This window comes from Crotalus tigris, unplaced genomic scaffold (genome assembly GCF_016545835.1).
Source record: "Crotalus tigris isolate CLP2741 ecotype Arizona unplaced genomic scaffold, ASM1654583v1 scf7180000017628.32516253702:7417878, whole genome shotgun sequence".
In the NCBI taxonomy this organism is placed as follows: Eukaryota; Metazoa; Chordata; class Lepidosauria; order Squamata; family Viperidae; genus Crotalus; species Crotalus tigris.
Window position 1 is genome coordinate 401,337 of NW_024096523.1, and position 25,649 is coordinate 426,985.

Below are 25,649 nucleotides of genomic sequence, written 5' to 3' on the forward strand. Positions count from 1 at the left end.
TTGAAGAAGGCGTCTCATTAAAATGGACATAACACAACAGTCGCAACTACAATCGCCATCACATCAGCGTCTTCGCGGGGCAACTTTGCAATTGGAAACAAAATTGTACAGGGACCCTTCAAAAAGCAACTTTAAATCACAGCCGGACAGAAATCCTCTAACACTACAACTTCAGAGACGTACGTCCATTGAAGTAGAAAAGGGAAGAGGGTGATTCTACACTAATTTGTATCTCTATGTGGTTTTCAGGAAGTTAAACAAAGAGAGCAGCGATCGCTCGCTGCTTGGGACTGGAACGGATTCAGCTGTGAAAGGTTGGTCTTTTGAAAGGAAGGACTCGTTATTTTCTAATAATGCAGCTAACACTGTTCAGCCTCCCACTGCTGGTTTCTAATCTAGACGATGTGTGAATTTGCAGGTTTCTCTTGCTTTAATCCAGTGTTTTTCAACCTAATCGACATTTAGATCGGTGACTTCAACACAGAATTCCCTAGCCAGCAGCATAATGGCTTGCTATATTGCCTTTTTTTTTTTTTTTTGGCATAATGTGTCCATCTATTTATTTGTACCCCATCTTTACTATTTTTACAAATTAATAAAAACAATTCGGTCTCGATGCATACCATTGATAACCCACGGTTAAAATTTGGATAGCTGCTTAGAAAAGGCGGTGATACATATAACAATAGCTGGTCTGCCAACATTTCAGTTCTGTTCCTGTCTCCTGATACAACAACTTGTATCATTGTTGCATTTTCCAGTAGGTTCTAGCCTGATGAAGAAAATGTACAGATCAAAAGAAGATCTATGACTGGAACTATTAAATAAATAAAATACTACTATTTATTTTTAAGTCATTTCATCATTCTGAGATATGTTGCTTTTAAATTAATAAAACTGCAGTTGTGGGAAGAAACTTAGATTTCCTCCTGACCTGTACATCCTCCTGACCTGTACATTTTCTTTGATTAGGCTAGTTTCTATTGTAAAGCAATGCTCAATTCATGTTGGCTTAGGGTTCAAGAATAAAATGGAAAAGTTGGTAACATAGATATCTTAATATAAGCAGTTTGAATCGTCTATTATCCACAGTCTAGAGACTACAGTCCAATAGTTTGGATATGTAACAAACTATATTATAGCTTAAGTATAATGACCTTCTGGACAACAAAATAAAGCTAAGAGGATGGCTGGTTCTTATAGCATGTGGAACTACAAACTACTCAACTTCAAAAACTTTTAATGTCTTTAAATTAGAACAGTTCTTCCCATAGTTATGACAGTGAGTTACCAGGACCTGGTTACTTGGTAGTTACCAGAAATCTTGAATTTAGAAATAAATCAGTAGCAGCAATGGATTTTTTTTCCATTTTCTAAAGAATAGAAGAAGCTGTAGCCCACTAGTTCGTCATAAATAAAATCCCCTTTCAGCACTGAAAATGTAAATTTTTCATAACAACAAAAAAAGCTATTCCTTTTTCTTAGGAATTAACAGTAAAGACATTTTGCTGTCTGAGGCTGCATCCTGTACCCTTCTAGTCAAGTTTTTTTTTTTTAGCATATGGAAATAGAAACCCATCAATTACATGTCCTAACCCAGCAATGACCAACCTTTTTAGCTCGGTGGACTGGCGGGGATGGGGGGAGAGGGAATGGTCCCATGTGAGTGGCAAGTGAGCGTGCACACTAGCTCCATTTGTGCAAGCAGCGGGCACGTGTGCCCACTGCTTGCCAAATGGAGCTGTGCACGCAAGTGGAGCTGTGTGCAAATACACAATCACCCACCATGCCTGCGGCCTGGTTGTGAATGGGCGTGGTCCAGTAGTGGGCCACGGCCTGGGGATTGGGTATCCCTGTCCTAATCATTGACAGTAACACTACTGGAAGAGCCATGGTGGTGCAGTGATTAGAATGCAGTATTGCAGGCTGACTCTGCTGATTGCCACGAGTTTGATCCTAACTAGCTCAAGGTTGACTCAGCCTTCCATCTTTCCGAGGTCGGTAAACTGAGGACCCAGATTGTTGGGGGAATATGCTGACTTGTAAACTGTTTAGAGAGTGCTGTAAAGCACTATGAAGCAGTATACAAGTCTAAGTGCTATTCCTATTGCTATTACAATAATACCAAATAATTCACTGCTTTTTAGAATCTGCTAACTGCAACAGCTATTGTTTTCTATTTCACTTCTAAATTTTTTATTATTATAACATAAAAATATAGAAAAACAAGGAAAAGAAAAAGAAAAGTGCAAAGGCAGAAGAGCAGTTACCTTATTCTACTTCATGGTAGGACCAACCCTTGAACAGAAGCAATAATCAAGTTCTCAGTTCGGAAGTATGGGGGATAAATTAAGAATTGACTAAAGAACATTTGGCTTGCTTCCAAAGCAGATCTGGGAGTCACAACAAGCTGGGTTGATGATGAAATAAGAAAAATTGTAGCCAAGCTTAGGTATAATAGTCATGATTTATTAGACTGCATGATCCTTCTTTCTATCCTTCATTAGCTCAGCCTTGCTGAGACCTCTGAAATGGAAAACCATGGTTTAAATGCTGCTAACAGATTAAAATATAGTTTATAAGACCAGCTGCAACAAACATTTTTTTTGCATGGTAATATTAGAAGTTAGTGTGCCTTTACATTCTCTTCCTCAAAAGATAAAATTGATTTTTAAATTTGGATGTGAAACACCAACCATATTTTAAATCCCAAGAAGTGAGTTGGGAGTATATATGTGTCTATGTGTAGGGAAATTGATTAAAAAGGTCACATATCATAGCAAAATTATAATCTGTTCAGATCTGCTAAAGGAAAGTGGAAGTAAATCTTTCCAAGAAGAGGAAGTTCTGAGCTGCAGAAGTAGGACTGAATGGAACCATGAAAATAATTGTAGAGAAGCTTAAAAGAGTGTGCTTCTGATTTATTATTCAAGAAAAGAGGAGCTAGCAGGTAAAATAGAGGATCTGTTTAATAGATTATTAATTATATAATAATTTTGTGGTTAAATTCATGGAACATTTTAATTTTTATTCTTTAAATTATAGTAAAACATTGTGTTTTATATCACTGTTTTCTTGCTATGAAATATGAATGGATCAACTGATCATTGTATAATAAATGATTATTTTAATTGTTCCAATGAATAACTTTCTATTCTTTTTTTACATTTTATGTTTGATCATATTATATCTAACTAGAATGACCTTGAAGTATCACATAATAGAAATAAATATAGTATGTGTCTTTCATTAATCTTTAAACTTTGCTGAGCCCCAAATTAATTCAGTCAAAATACTCTTTATCTATAACAGTCTTAATAATTTAGTATAAACTTTTGTCTTTTATTCAGTCATTAGCAGGGCTTTTCCTGAAAAGGAGAATTTATATTTCCATAACACGTTCATCAATGTTAGGACATCTATAAAGTTAGAAAATAAAAAAACTTGTTTCCATCTAGTGATCATCCATATTTTTACAGGCCAAATATAACAATAATCAGTGTAATCTCCATCTCCCAAAAGTATTTTGTACAATGTGCAATAACTGGGGGCCATTGTTCCTGATCAAATGATGTTTGCTTATAGTAGCATCTATGCACGCTTCATATTGATTGGGTATAGACTAGTGTACAGGTCAGCAACCTACTGCTTCACTATCAGGGGTGGTAATAAATAGGATTTTAATTCTCATGTTTTAGATTGCAATTCTTCAGGGTATCAAAAAAGTATTACTTTAGTTATAGTGTTTATGGACTTAATTCAGAGATAACACTAGCGCAGGGATGAACAATTTATACTTACAACCAGTTGTTTAGTGACCGTTTAAAGTTACAACAGACCCCCCCCCCAACAGCTACTTATATCTTTGTTCTGAAGTTACAATGTCTGCCCATCAATCATGTGACTTACATTTTGGGTGCTCAGAAACTGCCCTGCATTTATGGCTGTTTGCAATGCCCCATAGTCATAATTCCTTTTTGTTTTTCTGGTTAGTATCCTGATGTTACCTCAAAAATATGGAATTGACCATTTGAGAAAGAGTTGGGTAAAAAAGATATTGGTGACTTTAGTTGATGAAATCTCTTAAGTGAACTTGCGGTTATGATATCTGATAGCTTCTGTATGCTTCAAATGTTATTAATATGCATTTCAAAAAGTTGGACTACCAGTCAAGTCTTTGGCTCTAGCTATGTACTATAGTAATATAGATGAGATTTTATAAAAAATAAAAAAATTGCCCAATCCCAATCATTGTAATTAATAAAGTATTGGTAAATATGCCACACTTAAGCAGCTGGTAGGTCCTAGATATACCTGGCTTACATCAGAAGCTAAGTAAGGTCAGTCTACTGCAGGGTTACTGAGTAGAAAGAAAAGTCAGGAAATGTCTTTGAAAAACAGTGTCAAATTGCATCTATTGTGCTGTCAAGAAAACAGCAGAGTTGCTGTCATGAAGATTCAAGCTTGAATTGAGAGCATCTTTATTTTTATCATTGGTGTTTGGAGCTGTAACAGCCATTAGTTTATACCATACGTCTGTAAATGTTTTTTTTTTAAAATCCTAATTAAAAATTGGCAACTGAGAAATTAGATATATTTATCTCTTAATATTACAGACAATTAATTCATCTAAATTGTACTAAATTTACATCTAAATTATATTATTAAATACTTCTTATTTAATAATATAAAAGGGGATTTATTGCTTTGCTCTTCTTCCTGGAATATAGCACTGGCCAAGAGTTTTTTCCCCATTCTGAATTATGTTTGTATGATGAATGTTATGTTTGTTTTCCAAAATGATAAATGATAGAAAGATGTCTGCAACCCCTGCAGGTGTTGTTTTATGTTAATTGAGATTTATAACACATTTATCCATATATATTCAGAATTAAAATTGAAAGTACCTTATAAAACAAGGTTAAATGATACTTGAGCTAAATTAGTAAAATAATTCTTACTTGGTACTCTAAGTATTAACAGTCTTTCTTCACAGTTGGTTTCTTTAACAATTAATATACTGCAGGGTTTTATATATATATATATATAGAAATCTTACCCAGTTTGCATAATGGTAGAGGAATTCTGGGAATTGATGTCCACACTGCTAGAGGGTGCCCAGTTTATTCTAGGGTGTTGCAGTTAATCTCTCCCTTTAGATGAACAATCAAAACTGGTTTCTATTAGCTGCCATCAGTATTAAATATGAATTGAAAGGCAGCCTGTGAATCAATAAATACACCAGTGGTAGTCTGTTTCCCTGCCGCCACCCCCCTTTTCAATAAAATGATGAAGTGTATGAAATTGCCGCAAATCTTAGAGTAGCTTGGATGGAGACAGTGCTGTGGATTCGTCACAGTTAAGTCAAGGATAATTGTATCTAACATTTGTGTAAAACAGATCCTGAAAGGTGAGGATCATGTGATAAGAGGCAGTTCAAGGCTGAGTCAAACAATCTACATAAACAACTATTGCTTTTCATTTATAATTATTTATAATACATAATTGTTCTGGTTTTGCTTTTAACATTCCAGTATTTTCATAAAAGCTCTACTTCTGTAGGAACTTATGACCTTCATTTTATCATGCTTTATTTGCCTATTTAAATGTTCCTATATTCCCACTTATATCCTTTTTAGATTTCAGTGTGGTGCATAATAATAATAGTAGTAAAAAATTCTAATGAAAGTGAATACCGAACAATGACTAAGATCCATAATAATAAACTCCCAATATATTCAACCTGCCCAGGTAAATAAAATTATTTTTGTCTGACTATGAAGGTTATATTACTACTGTCCCAAAGACGTCTCTGAAGAAAGAATTCTAACACTAAGATACTCTCAGTGGGAAAAAAAGATTGTGTTTCCAAGTAGTACTCCAATCCACCTTTGGTTACAAGTCAAATCCAAGGCGAAAATCCTTGACTAAAAAGTATTATCTAGCTTATGAGTAAATTTTAGATTATTATTAATAGTTTAATATGGTTGAATTTATATTAGTTTTAGTATTATGGTTTAATTATATTATTATTTTCATTTTTAATTTGTTAATATTTATTTTGAAAAGGAGTTAAAGTATGTTATGGATTTGATTGTTTGTATAGTTGGGTAATGTTAGTTAGATTATGATTGTTTATTTGTAACCCTGTAATCAGCTCTGGGAAGTGGGGGAGGGGTGGGAGGGGTGGGAGGGATTTGGGATATATATTGTATAAAATCTTTAAAACTTTTAATAAAAAAAAAATCCAAGGCGAAAATCCTTGATGGTGGCAAATTGATTTCTTTGTTATTACTGTCTAGATTTTGCTTTTTGTGATCTTCATTTTTTGTCCCTCCACTTTTGGCTTTTTGTCTCTGTTTTCACTTTCATTTTTCTTCCTAGAAGTCTCTTTTCCTGCTTGCTTCATGGGTCCTTTTTTCAAACTCACCATATTCTTATAACCATTGCGTTTGATATGAATTTCTATATAGTTTGGATGTGCATTGGGATTTTGGGGAACTGCCTAAAGTTGGGTTTTGTGTATCTAAAGCAACTGCCAAAGCAGTAAAATATTATTTCAACTTTAAAAAAATTGTCTCACTAAATGACAGATGGTTTTATACATTTAGTCTACTAAGCCTATGAACAAGAATTATACTACAGTTTAATTTTTACCCTTATAATGATGTCTCATTATAATTTTACCTCTATCCAACATGTTAAATAAACTAAAATCAATTAGTTCTTAATATTATTTTAGTAATGCCATGTATCTAATCTATTTGATTTCTTGAATGTCACTTGTATTTGGCCTATCTCACCCTTGAAGACCAAATATTTCTGAGAAATTTCTCTTCAAATAAAAGTGTCTTTTAAAAGTGTAGACTGTTCTTATGTTTAGTTCATTGTTAAATGTGACTAAACGTTTACTTTTTATTCAATTAGAACAATATCAAAGTGTTGTAGAATAGCAACTGGGCCCAGAATATTGATCTTTGTACCTTAAGAATATTAATATAGAGGCTGATCAGGATATATTATGGGACCCCTGTAACTCTTGACTCCAAGTGTTCTTATGTGGTGGTAGTTACTATTAAAGAACAGATATTACTTGTTGATAAATTCTGGTATTCTTGTCCATCTCAAGAAGGATTAATTTTTTTTTACTTTTTCTTATTATGCAAATCCTCATTTTATGGTCACCTGAACGTATATGTAAATGTTATATAAAGAAATAGCATAAATCATTAGTCATGTCCTCATGACCTCTCAGTTAAAAAACCCTTGAAAATGATGTGTGTGTGAGAGAGAAAGCTATCACAATATATTATACCAGATAGAAGAGAAAGAGCAGTGAATAATTGGACTATAATTTAACATGATCCACAGTTCTAATAATCTGTTCACCCATCCTATCCATTTCATTTGTGATGCCAGTGTCAATACAAACCAGAGCTGTAACTAGATTTATCCTTGTTACAGATTGTATTGTATGATGGTGATTATCAAAAGTAGACATAGGCCATAATCCATCATAGAATTAGACATGCTTTAAATGTGAGTTTCAAAATAAAAGAGAGGGAGGCTAGAAATCTCAGTTGAAGTAAGAGACTATGCCCACTAAAATGAATGGCTGCAAAAGGCTGCAATCTTAAATATATCTGTTAAGATTTATGCCTCAATAGACAAACTGTGACTTACATCCAAATAGAGAGGCATAAAATATATTGTTTCAAGATATTTATTTTAAATGTGGGAAGCAGTACGTAAACAAAGGAATAAATAAGATTGTGCTTTGAGATTGAAATCTTACATACATTTCCTTAGAGGAAAGTCTTATTCATTGGAACTTATTAAGGCAGATATCTACGGAATTGCACTGCAAATGAATATAATTCTTTTGGACTATAATTATAATCTTTATAACGTGCAGTTGCATGTTTGATCTCAGATAGTTTTCAAAAAAAGAAAAGATATTTAAACAAGCCAACAATAAACATTTTCATATATTAAGTAACCATTGCTTCTTTACCTGTGATATGAGGGCAATTCGGAAATAAATCTCCATTTCGTTATCAATGACAGACACTTATAGACACAGAACTTTTATTATACACATTAAAAAACCACAACATTGCATTACTTTTTGACATAATCACCATTCAAATTGAGGCACTTTTCATCACGTCTTACAAGTTTTGAAATTCCTTAGTAGTAGCTGCTCAGCGCCAAATCTAGGCTATGTGGGGGTGATCAAAAAATCCCAACGGAACTGCTTTAAAAGTTCTTGGGCATGTCTAGAGGTGCGGGCGAGCATTATCATGAACCAATACCACATCGGAAGTCAGCATGTCCCAACGTTTGTTATTGATGGCTCGTCTGAGTTTTCATAATGTTTCGCAGTAGACTTCTAAACTGATGGTTGAACCATGCTCCATGAATTACAATAGCAGTACTCCTTTGGCATCTCCACATTTGGCGGGATTTTCTATGACACCACTTCCGGTGCGGTGTTGGTTCACGATAATGCTTGCCCATACACTGCTAGACGCACCCAAGAACTTTTGAAGCAGTTCCGTTGGGATGTTTTTGATCACCCCCCCCCCCATAGCCTAGCAACTACTATTACTAAGGAATTTCAAACCTTGTAAGACGTTATGACAAGTGCATCAATTTGAATGGCGATTATGTCTAAAAATAATGTAATGTTGTACAGTAGTTTTCTAATGTGTATAATAAAAGTTCTGTATCTGCAAGTGTCTGTCATTAATATCTAAATGGAGGTTTATTTTCAAATTGCTCTCGTATTATCTACAAGTTTTTTAAGTAACACCACAAATTAATTTAATCTGGTCTGGTTTCCTTCCTTCCTTCCTCCTTCCTTCCTTCCTTCCTTCCTTCCTTCCTTCCTTCCTTCCTTCCTTCCTTCCTTCCTTCCTTTCTTTCTTTCTTTCTTCCTTTCTTTCTTTCTTTCATACTTGGCGCCATATAGGTAGTCCTTAACATACAACAGTTCATTTAGTGACCATTCAAAGTTACAGCGGCACTGAAAAAAATGACATGATCTTTTTTCACACTTATGACTGTTGCAGCATCCCTATAGTCACATGATTCAAATTCAGACACTGGCAAATTCAACAGGAAAGCCAGCTTCACTGAACACCCATGTTACTAACTTAACAACTGCAGTGATTCACTTAACAGCTGTGGTAAGAAAGGTCGTAAAATAGGGCAAAACGCATTTAACAAATATCTCACTTAGCAATAGAAATTTTGGGCTCAGTTGTGGTGGTAAGTTAAGAGCTAGCTGTACCTGATTTGTATTTCAGTGAAATATAAAAGCAGCTGTCTATTAGGATCATTTCAAAGATTTTATCAAAACTCTTTCATTAAATTAAGAGAGGTTCAAGGTAGAGCACTTTATATTCTGCTAATAAATTATTTTATTTTTGTTTGAAACAGTGTGATATGTTTATTATCACTGTGCTTTGTTAATGAATTTAAAAGAAGCTTACAGCAAGAAAAATGTAATCTTAAATTTAAATTCTGCTTGTTCAATAATAAACATTCCACCCCACAGAAGCGTGGTGAAAAAGCATACATTTGCATTTTTATTTTACACAGTTGCTTGGGCATCACTCTTGCATGGAACTGTCTACTGATACATAAATTATGATTAATAATTAAAATGTACCATGTGTGCAATTTCAGAGGAATATTGTATTGTTTCAACAGGGCAAAGATGCTGTGGCTTCAGAGTTGGACCTTGCATCTCACAAATTATTCAAAATCATTTCAAAGGATGTTGTGTGAAGCCAGTGCTAAACTACCAGTGTTAACGTTGTTCACCAAGGTAAATACTAGTTGACCAAGTAAACCAAATAGGATAGTCCCTAGCATGCTGGCTAGGGAATTCTGGGAGTTAAATTCCACATGTCTTAAGATGGCTAAGACTTCATTGAGAATCCTGCAACCATATCTTGGAAGAATAAAAATAGGAAAATGTAGCTGTTTTCTGACAGTAGCAAGATTATTACGTGTAGAATGCTTTCAACAGTACTAGGCCTGTATCAGAAGCAGGCAACCTGGGATTCTCAAAATATTTTTGAACATCAGTTTCCATCATTACAGATGTGCCTAAGCTTGCAAAAGCTAATGGGAATTGAGGTTGAGCAAAATAACGGAAAGGGTTCTCGTCCATTTCATGCCTATCTGGTCATATGAAATTGCTGTATATAGCCCGTTATACCAAACTGTATAAAATTTTGATTAATTATAGTATTCCAAGATATCAAGAGTCTTATTCAATTACTACTCCATATTTCCATTTTGACTAAACCTGGATTCTTCAGTATAAGGTCATTCTGTATAGGGGACCATAGCTTTAGTACTGAGTTACGGTTCCCAAAGAAATGGCACTTGTGCTTCAGGTTGATTATTAGGAAATTCAATAACAGATTTACCCTTATATTTCTTGGTTTCTTTTTTTAAAAAATTGGATTTATCCTCTCAGGAACTGGACCAGCCCAAGATAATTTACCATAAATAAATAAATATATTTCTCTCTGATGCAAAGGATGTCATGTTGTGTTTCACTCTTTTAACTCTAGAAGCCAACGGAGTGATAGCTGAATGCAATATCTGCATTGTCCAAGAGATGCAATGGCTGTAATAGGCTAGTTTATAAGATGTGGGACAGGTCTTGTGGTCTACCAAGTGTAAGTTCCAAGACCAGAAAGTAGCTAGAAGCTCAGAAGGAACAGCTAATGATGTACCATTGTGGTCCTTCATCTGTTTTCTCAGACAATTGCCTCATTTCTTAAAGGTAACAGTATCCAAATATGCCCATATAATACTAAGTCAAGTTTGCATATGATTATGCACTAGGACTGTGATTTAGAGCATACAGGGATGCAAGTGTAGCAAAACCTTTCCTGCTTTCTTCCAATAGGCCAATCCCGATTATGAATGATTTCTTGGACTTTCAGCATTGATTGATCATGCTGATGTGTTCATTTTATACCATGAATAAAATTCCAAGAGAACAGTGGGCAGACTATACTTCCTGTTGGCTGTGCTCCTCCTTTCTTGGAATTGGGATGATGCAAACTTTACAGTTCCTACCCTTCAGTCACTGTGGCCCCTTGACCTTGATAACCTCCCTAAAAATTATTCATAACTCAGAGATTGAGTTTGAATTTGAAGGATTACTGACCTTGCTTGTGCCCTGGCATGTTCTCTTGTACCCATTTTTGTCTTCAGATCTGAACCATTTCAAGCTTTGATTCATATATATATATATGAATCAAAGCTTGAAATGTGTGTGTGTGTATATATATATACACACACACACACACACACACATACATACATACATACACACACACACACACACACATACACATACAGTAGTGCATAAAGATTGGAAGTTGAAGCATTCTGTGTATTTGTGTGAGCAGAAATCTGACTTGAGTGATTATTGAAGCTAGTTGTATAGCTACAACAGAAGGCAGAAATATCTTAAAGATATTTGCAATATCTAGTCTCTAGTACCTAGGTAACTACATCCTATTGAATAGAGCATCAAACAGCATTGTTCTCTATAGGTTTGCCTGGGAAGAAAGAGAGAAGGAAGTGACCAAGATTACCAACAGGAAGAAAGGCAAAGAAGGGCACAAAGTAAATCTTGATACCACTGTCCCCTTGTGCCATTAGAGTTATACTTCCCACAGTAAAGAATGTATTGATTGTTTACAGTATTACTTAATGGCCCTTGATAACTGAATTAATATCTCAACTCAGTTCATTTGTGAGACAAATGTTTCTGTTCAGAAATAAACAATTTTAAAAAGGGAAGAAACATGCAAAATGTAATTGGATTTCAGCCTGTTTTATTTAGCTGATCTTATTCAGGCAAGTTGAGCTAAACTTTTATTCTTACATATAATTTGAATATAACAAAGTTGTTTCAGTGCTAGTTATCTATGCGGCTTATAGTCTAATAGAAAAGAAATTGAATAATGGTATGATGGGGGATGGGGTAATTATTAACTATGGAAAGCCTTAGCTATAGCACATGCTGAGTCTTAGCAGTATGAAATTCAGTCAGTACCAAAGCTCGCTTAGGTGATTCATTAGGCCAGTCACTCTTTCTGAGCCCAATCTACTTTACAAAATGGCTACTGTAAGAAAAAAATAGGATGAGGAAGCATTATCTAGTAGATGTATGATAGAGGAAGGAAGGAAGGAAGGAAGGAAGGAAGGAAGGAAGGAAGGAAGGAAGGAAGGAAGGAAGGGGAAAAAAGGAAAGAAAGAAAGAAAGAAAAAGAAAGAAAGAAAAAAGAAAGGAAAAAGAAAAAAAAGAAAAAAAGAGAATAAATTACATTTTATGCAGGCTTGTGTTATTAAATAAACATTTCTTTACAAAATGTTCAGAATTGTCCAAAAAGCAGAAAAGATTAGTTCCTTAGACAAACTAAAAAACAGCTCCTTTTATTAGCTTAATGTAATATTCTCATTTTGGATCCATTCTATCCAGTTCCAATTATGTTTTTAAGTAAACTGAAAAATTATGCTACAAAGAATACACAGAAAGAATAATGGATGCCCAGAAGGTATGTTTGTTCTCTAGCAAAATTGTAGTGGGAGAGAGAACTATCTTAAACAAGATTTGTCTGGGTATATCAGTGTTCCCGGAATACAAAATATTGAATTGACTTAGAATTGTAGAATTGAATAGACTGACTACAAGCAGTGGCATGACAAAGTAGCAACAATGGTGCATTGGAAGATCTGCAAAAAATATCATTTGCCTGTAAGCAAAAACTGGTGGGATCATAAAATAGAGAAAGTCATAGAAAATGATAAAATTAAACTGCTCTCGGACTTCAGAATTCAAACAGACAAGCACCTGCGACAAAACACCCCAGACTTAACAATTGTCGATAAGAAAGACAAAAAAGTCTGGATAGTGGACGTGGCAGTGCCTGGAGACAGCAGAATAGACGAGAAAGAACTGGAGAAGATAACAAAATACAAAGACCTACAAATAGAAATAGAAAGGCTGTGGCAAAAGCAAGCAAGGGTAGTACCAATAGTAATAGGCTCCTTGGATGCAATCCCAAAACAACTGGAGCACCACTTGAACACCATTGGCATTGACAAATTCGCTATTAGTCAACTGCAAAAGGCGCCTTACTAGGAACTGCTTCCATCCTGCGACGATACCTGTAATACCATCAAACATCCACATCTGCCTATCCCAGGTCCTGGGTAAGGACTCGATAGGTAGACAAAATGCCAAATCCAGTCTAAACATCTGGCTGACTATGTGATGATCCATAATAATAATAATGTTGGAAGGGACCTTGGAGGTCATCTAGTCCAACCCCTTGCTCAGGCAGGAAACCCTATACCATTTCAGACAAATGGCTGTCCAGTTTCTTCTTAAAAACCTCCAGTATTGGAGCATTCACCACTTCTGGAGGCAGGTTGTTCCACTGGTTAATTGTTCTAACTGTCAGGAAGTTTCTCCTTAGTTCTAGGTTGCTTCTCTCCTTGCTTAGTTTCCACTCATTGCTTCTTGTCCTGCCTTTAGGCACCTTGGAAAATAGCTTGACTCTCTCTTCTTTGTGGCAGCCCCTGAGATATTGGAACACTGCTATCATGTCCCCCCTCATCCTTCTCTTCATTAAACTAGACATACCCAATTCCAGCAGCCATTCCTCATATGTTTTAGCCTCCAGTCCCCTAATCATCTTTGTTGCTCTTCTCTGTACTCTTTCTAGAGCAGTGTTTCTCAACCTTGACAATTTTAAGGTATGTGGACTTCAACTCCCAGAATTCCACAGCCAGCATTGCTGGCTGTGGAATTCTGGGAGTTGAAGTCCACATGCCGTAAAATTGTCAAGGTTGAGAAACACTGTTCTAGAGTCTCAACATCTTTTTTCATCGTGGTGACCAAAACTGCATGCAGTATTCCAGGTGTGGCCTTACCAAGGCATTGTAAAGTGGTATTAACTCTTCACATGATCTTGATTCTACCCCTCTGTTAATGCAGCCTAGCACTTTGTTGGCCTTTTTGTGTTGGCTGCAACACATTGCTGGCTCATATTTAGATGATTGTACACTAGGACTCCAAGGTTCCTCTTACAGTTACTACTATTGAGCAAGGTACCCCCTATACTATACCTGTGCATTTTGTTTTTCTTGCCTAAATGTAGAACCTTGCTTTTTTCACCATTGAATTTCATTTTGTTAGATAGTGCCCAGTGTTCAAGTCTTTCCAGAACCTTCTGTATCTTAAGCCTGTCTTCTGGGAGTTGGCTATTCCTGCCAGCTTGGTGTCGTCTGCAAATTTGATGAGTTCCCCATCTATCCCCTCGTCCAAATTGTTGATAAAGATGTTGAAGAGCACTGGGCCCAGAACAGAGCCATGGGGCACCCCACTACACACTTCCCTCCATGGAGATGCAGTTCCATTGAGGACCACACACTGAGTACGGCCGGTTAGCCAGCTACGGATCCATCTGGTGGTGGTGCTGTCTACCCCCCATTTTTCTATCTTGTTGAGTAGTAGATTGTCATCTACTGTATCAAATGCCTTACTGAAGTCCAAGTAAATTATGTCCACAGCATTCTTCTGATCCACTAATTTTGTCACTTGGTCAAAGAATGCAATAAGATTTGTCTGGCATGATCTCTTTTTGACAAACCCATATTGGCTTTTAGTAATGACTTTGTTTGCCTCTAGGTGTTCGCTGATTCGTTGTTTGATTATCTTTTCCAGGATCTTCCCAGGTATTGAGCTCAGGCTGATAGGTCTGTAATTTCCTGGGTCCATTTTTTTTTCCTTTTTTGTAGATGGGAGCTACATCAGCTCTTTTCCAGTCCTCTGGTAGTTCCCCTGTGCTCCAGGATCTTTGAAAAATATAGTTCAGTGGTTCTGAGATCACATCTGCCAGTTCTTTGAGAACCGTGGGGTGTAATCCATTTGGTCCTGGCGATTTGAACTTGTTTAGGCTGGACAGGTACTCACTTACCATTTTCTTGCCTATCTTAACTTGTGTTTCTATTCTGTTTTTTATGGCACTATTTTTGATAGGTTGGTCTATTTTTTCCCTTTGTGTAAAGACAGATGCAAAAAACGAGTTAAATAGTTCTGCTTTCTCCCTGTTGCTTGTCACCTTCTTGCCACTTTCACCCACTAATGGACCAATCAGTTCCTTCACTTTTTTCTTGTTTTTTACATGTTGAAAAAAGCTTTTTTTGTTATTTTTGACTTTGGTCGCAAGCCTTAGTTCATTTTGAGCCTTGGCTTTCCTCACTTCATCTTTGGAGGCTCGGGCTATTTGCTTATATTCTGACTTAGTTATGTGCCCCTCTTTCCACTTTCTATACCTGTCCTTTTTATCTTTCAATTTGTCAGAGAGTTCTTTATGCAGCCATGCTGGTTTCTTTTGAGAGCTGTTATTTTTCCTCTTTGTTGGTATTGTGCTAGACTGGGCTTTTATTATCTCATTTTTCAAACTTTCTCAAGCTTCTTGAGTTGTTTTCCCCTTGAGGATTCTCATCCATGGAATCCTTCCCAAACCCTCTCTAGTTTATTGAAATTAGCTCTCTTGAAGTCCAAGACTCTAGTTTGACTGTGTTCTATTGCTTATGCTTCCATAATGTTGAATTCCAGTATTGCATGATCACTTCCTCCCAGGGTTCCTATGGCTTCAACACCTTCTATCATTTCATCTCTGTTAGTGAGAATTAGATCCAAAATGGCTAATCCCCTAGTTCCCTTCTCTACTTTTTGGGATACAAAGTTGTCTGCTAGGTTTGCCAGGAACCTGTTTGATCTTCCACTTGGTGCAGAGTTTGTCTCCCAGTTGATGTCAGGGTAGTTAAAATCCCCCATTACTATTGTGATGTGCTTCCTACATACCTTAATTAGCTGACTAACAAAACGTTCATCTATTTCCTCTGTTTGCCAGAAGCCTAATTGAATGTAGGGATAACAAAGCTCTTGACAGGATTGCTTCTAAAGATCCTCTCCCTGAATGCCAGTCTCAAAAGTCCCTTGATTCTCTGAAGGACACTTGGAAATAAAGTGCTAGAAGAGATACTTAAGAGTGATGCTGGTACATGGCAAGGAGTATGTTGTGTCCTGGGCCTGATGAGGAAACTCAACAGGCCCAGAATTGTTGCAAATGGTCCCGGGCATTCTAAAAGCTGTCCGGGATCAGACAGAGCGGCGCCAACCTTGTGCACATGCGCAAGGCACAAAGAAAGAAGAACTCTTTTTTTTTTATTGAAAATTTTTAAAATTTTTACAAAAAAAGAAAAACATCTCTACCCAACCCACCCCAACCCTCCCACTCCCTCCCTCCACCTTCCCAGAGCTGAATATAGGCTTAATTAAAATTTCTTAAAATCTTAAAAAGAAGAATATAAACCATAAATAAGTCTAAATACAATACTTATACAACTTATAAAATAATTAACAATAATATATATATATATATATATAAAAAGCATAAATATTAGAGAAAAGGAAAGAAAAATGCTTAGAAAGAAGAATAAAAGAGAAAAAAGAGGAAAAGAAATATAAAAAATAAAATAAAAATAAAAGATATAAGGAACAAGAAAAAAAAGAAAAAAAAGAAAAAAATACAGTCTATAAAATATAAAATTTATATATAAGTTATTGAAAAACTAAATAATATTTTTTTATATCCAACCTGTGTTGTACAAAATCTATCCATTTTTCCCATACCGCAAAGAAGTTCTCTTGCGATTGATCCTTTAAAAAAGCCGAAATCTTTGCCATTTCCGCCAAATAAGAAACTTTAGAAAACCAATCTTGCAAAGTAGGCAAAGATTCCTTCTTCCAGTATTGCCCTACTAACAACCTTGCGGCTGTGATTAAATTTAACATCAATATAACCTCCTTAGTGTCACAATCAGTAACAATACCTAACAGAAACAATTGTGGGGTAAATTTAACCCTCCTTCTAAAAATTCTTTGAATATTCCACCATATCTTAATCCAAAAGGCTTTTATATTTTTACACGACCACCAGATATGATAATAAGTAGCATCCAAACAACCACATCTCCAGCATTTAGGCTGTAAGTCAGGATACATACGAGACAATTTTTGTGGATCAAGGTGCCATCTATGAAACATTTTATAAAAATTCTCCCTTAAGTTCTGGGCTTGAGTAAATTTAACATTCCTCACCCAGATGGTTTCCCAGGTATCTAGTAGAACTGGTTCACCGAAATTTTGTCCCCATTTAATCATACAATCTTTAATTAATTCTGGTTCTGAATCCAATTCTACTAGCACCCCATAAATTCTCTTAATGTGAGTTCGCCTTTGATCCTTTGTTTAAAAAAATTTTCATCTTCTCTAAGCAGACCCACATTACGATCTATCTTCCATCTATCCACTATTTGTCTATACTGAAACCATGAATATATAATGTTTTCTAGTACTAAATCTTCCAAAGATTTTAACTGCCAATTTTTACCATCCCATCTGAGTAGTTGTGCGTAGGAAACGCTATCCATCTTAACTCCTCTCCTTATACCATCTATCGCATGCCAAGGTATCGCCCATAATGGTATTTTAAAATCACTTCTGTAATATTTCCTCCAAACCCGAAGTAGAGAAATCCTTATAATATGAGATTTAAAAACCCGATCTGAAGAAAGAAGAACTCTTATTGGTTCACTCTGTCCGGGGTTCAAGCCCTATAAAAAGGCCTGTGTGCCTTTTGCTTTTTGCTTGGAGTTGGAGTAGGAGAATAAAGCATTGTTAATTGCCACCATGAGTCTTCATCATTCGCACACGAACGGAGAACTCAACAGAGTAAATCTAATTGAACACAGTATTGACTTATGTTCATGGCTACATCTTTTGGCGAAGCAAAAAATTTTCCTCTGTCTTTTTACATATATATGTACAGGGCCTTCCAAAGGCCCTTTTCAAAGTGACCCAGACTCTTTTAGGGAAGGATAGGTTAATTAATAGTCTTATTAATATTAACATAAATAGTCTCTTGTGAGTTCTTAGAAGAGTTATTTGCAGTTAAATTACTTGCATCAGCTCCAAGTTAGAAGCCTACTGAATAGAATCCAAGAAGTGATAAGAGTAACATATAATGTTACCTGGAAAGAGTTTGAACATGTTGACCTTGAAAAAGTACACAAAAAGCTTGGTGAGATGAGTTCTGTCATTTGTGGGCTTAATTCCTGCCCTGTCAGACTTATATTTGCTGCCAGAGAAAATAACCCAGGAAGCTGAATTTTAACCTCACTATGAGCTGAAATCATGTTCATGAAGGCTATATTTCTTCATCTTGGACTTACGTTGTCAAATATAATAGTGTTGGCTGTGGATGAGGCAAGGAAACAAAATCTCTCCTTCCTTACCTGGTTCTCTAGAACTATCTTCTCCTGTTATTATTTTCTGAGAAAGCCTCAAAGGATGGAAATCTAGGATTTTTAGAAGCTGTTAGCATCATTGTTAGCCATACTGGTTGGGACTGCTGAAAGATGAAGTTCAACAACACCTATAGAACTCCAGGTTCCCTGCCAGCATGCTAAAAGCTAAAAGCAGATATGGATTAAATATTTAGCATGCACTTTTTTCCACCATATAGTATGTGAGATAGGATCTGTCTTTAAAAAAAGTAAGAAGCTGCAGGTAATAGAGCCTGAATTCTACTTGTACACTTTATTGAGTTCAATGAAATGTGTTTGTATGTATCTTCTGTGTTACAGGATGCTATAAATGAATTCATTTCATTTGTTCTTGCTATAGAGCAATGATGAATCTCATCCTGAGTTCTACCCACTGGTCTTTGAATTGGCAGAAAACTAGACAACATAATTCTGGCAACGTGTATTCTGCCACAGGCACAATGCTGGCAAATAATGCTGTTTTTATTTACGAGCACTGTATTAAAACAATGAATTCCTCTTCTCTTAGCAATTGTTACCAGCCAGCTGATAACATTGGATAGTTAGATCCGTTTTGGACAGGGTTTTAACATTATTTGAAATAACTAAAGTTGTGTTCCAAAGAAACTAAAGTTGTGTTCCAAAGAATCCAAATCTGGGCTACCTTTGAATACACCTACACAAACCACTTGTGCCAGAATGGATTATCAGGCTCATTTTGGATTTGGATTTATCACAATTCCAGAGAATCACTAAATCTGTATTGAAAAGAAGAGCTGAGACGTATAGGAAAAGTTGTGCCCTGAACCAGCAAAAAAAATGGCGCTCTCTTTCCTCCTTCATTATGCAGCCCTTCAACTGCCATCACTGAGAGCTGCTGTTTAGACTGTCCAGGTATCTGATCCAGGAATTGGTTCAGAGGCCTGGCAGGTATAGGGGAGAAAGCATTTTCAAAAAATCCAACTTTCCCATTGCTCAGAGCAGAATGACCTTGGAAGTCAGCATTACAAGGACATGACGGAATAAAGATTGGCAGGATATATGCCAGGGTTAGGTTATCTATCCTCTTTCAGGGTGGCCTTCTGAAGTAGGATAGATAATTCTGTCAATGCTGCCTCTCTCATTCTTCCCCTTCAATTCAGGATACAGAATCCAGTGTCAACTTATGCCGAAAAATATTGTCAAAATGTTTGAGAGCATGTTAACAAGCTTTATGTGTGCTATTTTTCATTACTGCTTTTTTTTTCTCCCCTCTTTAAGCATCCCTGTCCTTTATGTGAAGAAGCCAAAATGATGCTTGAACCACATAAACACAAGGTAGGTTAATACAGTCCTTTGTTTGAGCAGAACACCGACATGCAACATTTGAAATGGGGAATCAGAATATTCCTGTTTGCAGAAAGACATGAATGTATTAGCATCAATTTCTCTTTCTTTTAGCAATTTTTTAAATTAGTTTTCACAACTGATTTTCATAAAGCCAATTCTTGGAAAGCACTTTTACTCTTTTTGTTGCAACTGAAAATTGTATTGTTCTATTACAAACTGGCATCAGAATTGGCTACAGAAATTAAATGCCTTGATTGGCCATATTAATTATCTTCAGTATCCAAAAGAGAAACCATGAGTCATCTGGGTTTGTTTGTTTGTTTATTCTTCTGGGTGGCTTGACCAAATTATATGCATTGCCTAAAAAAAATCTAGGAAGGGTAGTCACTTTTTTTGGCAATCATTCTTTTCCTTCAGCACAAGAACATTTAGATGGTACGGTTTGAAGGCATTGCTCCTCGCTAGACAACTCCAGTGTTTTCAATATTTACATGAAACTATTGAAGGAGTTGATCAGTAGATTTGAAACCAGGTATGATCTATGTGCTGATGATACCCATCTTCAGATAAAGATGGGGTTGCCTGAATGTACTGTATGTTGGCATTTGATAAAAAGTTGGGTGAGGAGTTATACACTGAAATTTAACAAGAGGACATTTGCTCATTTATATTATTTTACTATATTACATTAGTAATCAAAGTTATTAAAGAAGATAGTAATCTATAAACAGGCAACAGCATTCATACTGTAATTTAACGTCAGAATTAGTAATCTTGATCATGATTAAAGGGGGTAGAATTTTGAAAAAATTATATTGTAAAAGACCGTATTTGCTTCTTCCTGTCACTTCATTGCAAATAAAAGCCTAGTTCAATTGTTGACTGAAAAAATTACAATTTTTCTAGATTTGATATATTTCAAATACTAGAGATATAGTACTGAAGAACTTGTGCAAGTGTTGAGTAAACAAATAACAATTTCATCAGCTTCCCATAACAAAAGGATTACTGGTAGCTGTGTTAAACCCATGTTAAACTTCTAACCAGAAATTCTGGGAAATTCTGAGAGCTGAAATCCACACAACATAAAGATGCCAAGGCTGAGAAACTGCTCTTACCACTATGGAACATCAGAAGCAGCAATAGCATCTGGACAAAATACAGTAAATGAGAAATGCTTGAATTATATAAACTGCCAAGAAACAATCTGATGTAATTCGTTTGTTTGTTTGTTTGTTTTAATTCAGCAAACACTTTAAAATGGATTTTTCAAAACTGAATTAATACAAAGTAATAATGTTATGAAAAGCTTAATTGATTTTTTAAAAATGGATTTCTCTACTATTCTACATGCTTCCATATGGTTACCTATCATACTATTCCTTTTCAAGGTAAACAAAGTTATACAAAACACAGAAAAGGATGAAAGAAATACTAAACCAAAGAAATTAAAGGCCCAAGATAAGGAACTGAAAAGGCAGCATAGCTAAAAATAACTTATGCCAGTACTATTCTGTATAATTTTTCATAACTTTCTGTCCATGCAAATCATCCTTATTTCAGCCATATCTATGCGCCACTTCATATACTGCCTTTTGTTCTTTCAATTTTCTTCCTGTTTTTGAGGATCTTGTTAACTTTCCTGCCCTTTCCCTGCCTCTTGACCCATTAAAGGTATAGTCCTTAGTAGTCAATGCCATAGATTGAGTAAGTCTACTAATTTAGTCTATATCTTTGGTATCTTACTAAAGGAATAAAAAAGTATTTTTCAACATGGATTATTCCATAATAAACTTTCTATGGGTAAACCAGTCAAAATAATCCAGTGTTGTAGGTACCAAAACAAAGCGGCATTAATTTTTAACCCACACAGGGATTCTGATACTTGTCATGGACTCAAATAGAGGCTTTCAAGTTTACCCCCCCCCCAAAGAGGCTGAGTTCTGAAGTATTGAATAGTCATTAATTGAAGGTAGGATAAATATCCAGTGATAACCATGATAGTGGGAGAAGTCAAATCTTTCCCAATAGTTATAATTTGTGCAATAAAATTATTGTGTTTATCTGTAGCCAAGTTGGTCTCCAGAAGTGCTCAAAGAGAATATGTTACTGCTGGACATTATACATGTGCACCAGCTGCCAATTTGCTTTAAGGCATTAGTTCCCAGAACAGCCTATTCCAGTGAAATCATTTTTCTATTGCCACCTTCAAAAAAATGTTAATACTTAGTATAAATGTATATAATCCAACACTTCTTATGGGTAAATCATTCTTGCTGAATTGTATAAATAAAATCCATCAGCGGACAAATAATGATGGATAAGTATGGTGTTATATAAATCTTTTCACCTGGTGGTTAACATAGACATTTATTACAAGCACTCTTTATTTTAATAGTATGTTACAAACTTCATGATTCCTGTAAAATGCACCATTTTTAATACATTCTGGTTTTAAAAAATCAAGTTTATTCCTATTTATAATTGTAAAAAAAAAAAAAAAAGATTGGACACTCTGGGAAATAGAACTCATTTGAATGTTCCCCAAAACATTGTCTCACCTTCTCTTAGATTTAACTGACCTTTTTTGAAAATCCCTCTCTGAGGTGGGATGAGATGATGATCTTGATTGGGAAACTGCATCAGAGTTTTAAAAGGGTTTTTTGTAAGCTTCATATACCTTGATTTAGGATTCTTAGGAGAATATAAATTTCTATATGATACCATGAGCTGTTTTGGCTGTACCTCCATTAACCCTTTTCTGGAACTACCTTCCTACTTTTTTTAAGCCCTTGCTAGCTTAAGAGATTTAGCTCCTTTGTTGGCTTTTAAAAAGGCCCTACCATGTATCTTTTAAATAAACAATGCTTAATTGTTGATTTTGTTTGCTTCTAACTATTCTTAGTACTTAATTGTAATAGAGTGTTTTATTGTAAATCATCAAGAGATCTTAATTATTATCAACAGTGTTTCATAAGTACTAAAATTGGAAGTATTTCATGATAAAATAATTCAGTGTTAAGTATTACAGTTCCTACCAAAATAATTGCCTCAAAATCTTCATGGCTTTGATTTTGTCCATTTAAATGCATAAGATAAAGCAAATATCCAGATAAAGTGGTTACTGAAACAGAAGATGGCTGTGCTATCTTATGCAGCCTGGAAGTTATATTAATTGCTTTTCTAAAAATATATTTAGAATCCCAATCAATGGGATTTCCTTTGTTTTAAATATCTGATTGTTTCTTTTTCCAATTTAAAAATTTGCTAAAACTGTTTCTTTGTTAAGCAGGAATGAGTTAGTATAAAGATTTTCTGAAATTGGAATGACAGTGAAAGAGAAGAAATCTGACTGTGCACTGAAAATTTGGTCAACATGTAATTCAAGACAAATGTTTGCTTTAATTACTAGACTCAACTCATTTAATTTGCTTTATTCTTTGTTTATTCTGATCCAAGGCCTCCAGGAAATAATACTTTTTATATATAATGGAACCTGAAGATTATTGGACCAACTGCACAGGGCTGATTTGCCCTAGAATAATATTGGGAGGTCAGGAATCTCAAACATGGAGATGAGATCATTCCAGAAAGCAATCTGAAATCAGATCTAATTAGGGCATTTTAATCTCCACTGCCATTTTACACGTCTTCTGTCTTCCCAAATGGAAACAGTTGAGATCTCTCCAGCCTAGTAAACATGTCTTCTATAAGTGACTCACGGTTACCACTTACAAAACCAGTAGGAATACCTCACACGAAGGTAGCCAAAGGTTATCTAGGATGCTTGACAAAAAAGACCAAGAACATACTTACTGAACCATAATTCGGGGAATTAACACAAACTTGAGTTCACATAGTAGACTCCAACATAAACTAATCCTACAAGTTGGGTTCTTCCAACTTGCTAGACTAAAATATGATTGACTAGATTGCAGTTCAAGTTATTGTGCAAATGTAGCCTATCAGCAATCGTTCATCACACTGCCGGCAAATTTCAAAATCACTTATTCATTTGTAATCTAAGTGAGGACAAATTGGGAGACTATTTCTTACAACTTTTTTATCTGTAGCAGTGGTGTCAAACTGCTGGCCTGCGGGCCGGTTTCATCATACCGGAGCTGCGCCCACCCCATTGCCGGCAATGGCAAAAAAGCTCCGATACATTTCGCGACATCACGTGATGTTGCGAGTTTGACATGTCTGATCTATAGTAATAGTCCTTATAGGGTCCTCTTATTCAGATCGTTAAAAAAGTCTTGCTGAAAAAAATAATAAACCTAATCAGTTTTTCCAGTGGAAGTATTGCTTTACAACCTACATAGATTTTCTCTGAGATCAATTCTTATACTATGATTTATTACTATGCTTTTCTAATGTTTGGCTGCTAGTTATTTTATTGACCATTTGTTTTTGTTTTTTTAGTTTATTTTGGAGGAAATAGATATATCTCTACCAAACCATTCAGTTTGGCTTGAAAAATACAAGTATGAAATACCTGTCTTTCATCTGAATGGGAAATTCTTAATGAAGCATCGGGTAGATATACAAAAACTAGAAAATCAACTCTTGAATTTGGAATTACAAGATGAAAGAAACAAATGAAGAAGAAAATGAAGATATTTAACTGCAAACCATAAGGATTGCATTGATCATTTTTGTATTGCCTTCGCTACAAATAAAACCATACCCTGCAGATTTTATAATCAACTATCAGAGTTGTTTGATAACATGTTTATTTCATATTGACTATGTTCTTCACTGACAGTAAACACAACGCTCATTTTAGAGTTTTTTTTCAGTTGTCATACATCACACATACGCTTTAGACTTTATGCTACTACTATACAATAGAATATAATTGTATTAATAAATTTGAAGCAGCATAAAGCTTGGTCCTAAAATAATTGAAACAATATGAAACCAAGTAAGCTTATTGTCAATTTCACCTTTATTATTATATTAGTTCTTAAACATTTTATAACTTTCTTTGGGTATCAGTTTGCATAGCTAACAATAGATTTCATCTTAATGCTAAAGTTATATAGCAGCCTTTCCTTCTAAATATGTTGGACTTTAACTTCCATTATTCTGTTGGCTTGGAATTCAGTGCATCTGGAAGGTTTCCATCTGAGAGAATTTGCCTATATAAGCACAGACAGTCCTCAGTTTACAGCCATTTGTTTAGTGACTGTTTTAAGTTACAACAGCAGTGAAAAAACTGACTTATGACCTTTTTTCACACGATCAAAATTGGGAAACTTGGCAACTGGCTCATATTTATAACAGTTGCAGTATCTCAGGGGTCACGTGATCACCTTTGGCAACCTTCAGACAAGCAAAGTGTCAACTCTACAATGAACCTGGCTGCAGCCATTTTTGCTCGTTCTAGTTTGCCACAAGAATGGGAGGGGGGTGCGGAGGATTTCCACTAGCCTATTTTACTGTCCCGTGGGAACCAAGGTCATTTTTGTCAGTTAGATGGGGGCATGAGCATTTGGTCAGAAAGCCTGCCAAATTCTTCTATTGGGGAACGTAGCTGATTACATCACACTGGGATGGGAAGTTTAACTTTGTAATATTGTTTCTCTTTGAAATGAACTTCAGACTTGGTTTCACCTTTGATCATGCCGATACTATGTAACCAATAAACATGTTCTTTGAGGAAATCTCAAGTTTCAGAGTTCTGATTTATTTGGTTTTGTCTGTCGGAACCTTAACACAAAATCCATGGGGAATCCAGATTAACTTAACAATTGCATTACTGACTTAACAACGGCAGTGATTCACTTAACAATTTTGACAAGAAAGGTCGTAAAATGGGGCAAGCTCACTTAACAAATGTCTCTCTTAGCAACAGAAATATTTGGCTCAATTGT

The 25,649-nt window shown here is 35.4% G+C and overlaps 1 protein-coding gene across 2 annotated transcripts; it reads left to right on the forward strand.

The window, feature by feature from the left end:
* The first annotated feature begins 228 nt into the window (after positions 1 to 228).
* CUNH5orf63 (chromosome unknown C5orf63 homolog) lies at positions 229 to 25,417 on the forward strand. Of its 2 annotated transcripts, XM_039334157.1 has the most exons (5): positions 249 to 314; positions 2,801 to 2,950; positions 9,718 to 9,835; positions 19,702 to 19,758; positions 24,196 to 25,417. In XM_039334157.1, the coding sequence occupies exons 3-5, from the start codon at positions 9,725 to 9,727 to the stop codon at positions 24,373 to 24,375; spliced, it is 348 nt and encodes a 115-aa protein (XP_039190091.1). In that variant the 5' UTR covers positions 249 to 314; positions 2,801 to 2,950; positions 9,718 to 9,724; the 3' UTR covers positions 24,376 to 25,417. The 2 variants fall into 2 exon arrangements, with proteins under 2 accessions (XP_039190090.1, XP_039190091.1); XM_039334156.1 differs by lacking the exon at positions 2,801 to 2,950 and having other exon boundaries at positions 229 to 314.
* The last annotated feature ends 232 nt before the right edge of the window (positions 25,418 to 25,649 follow it).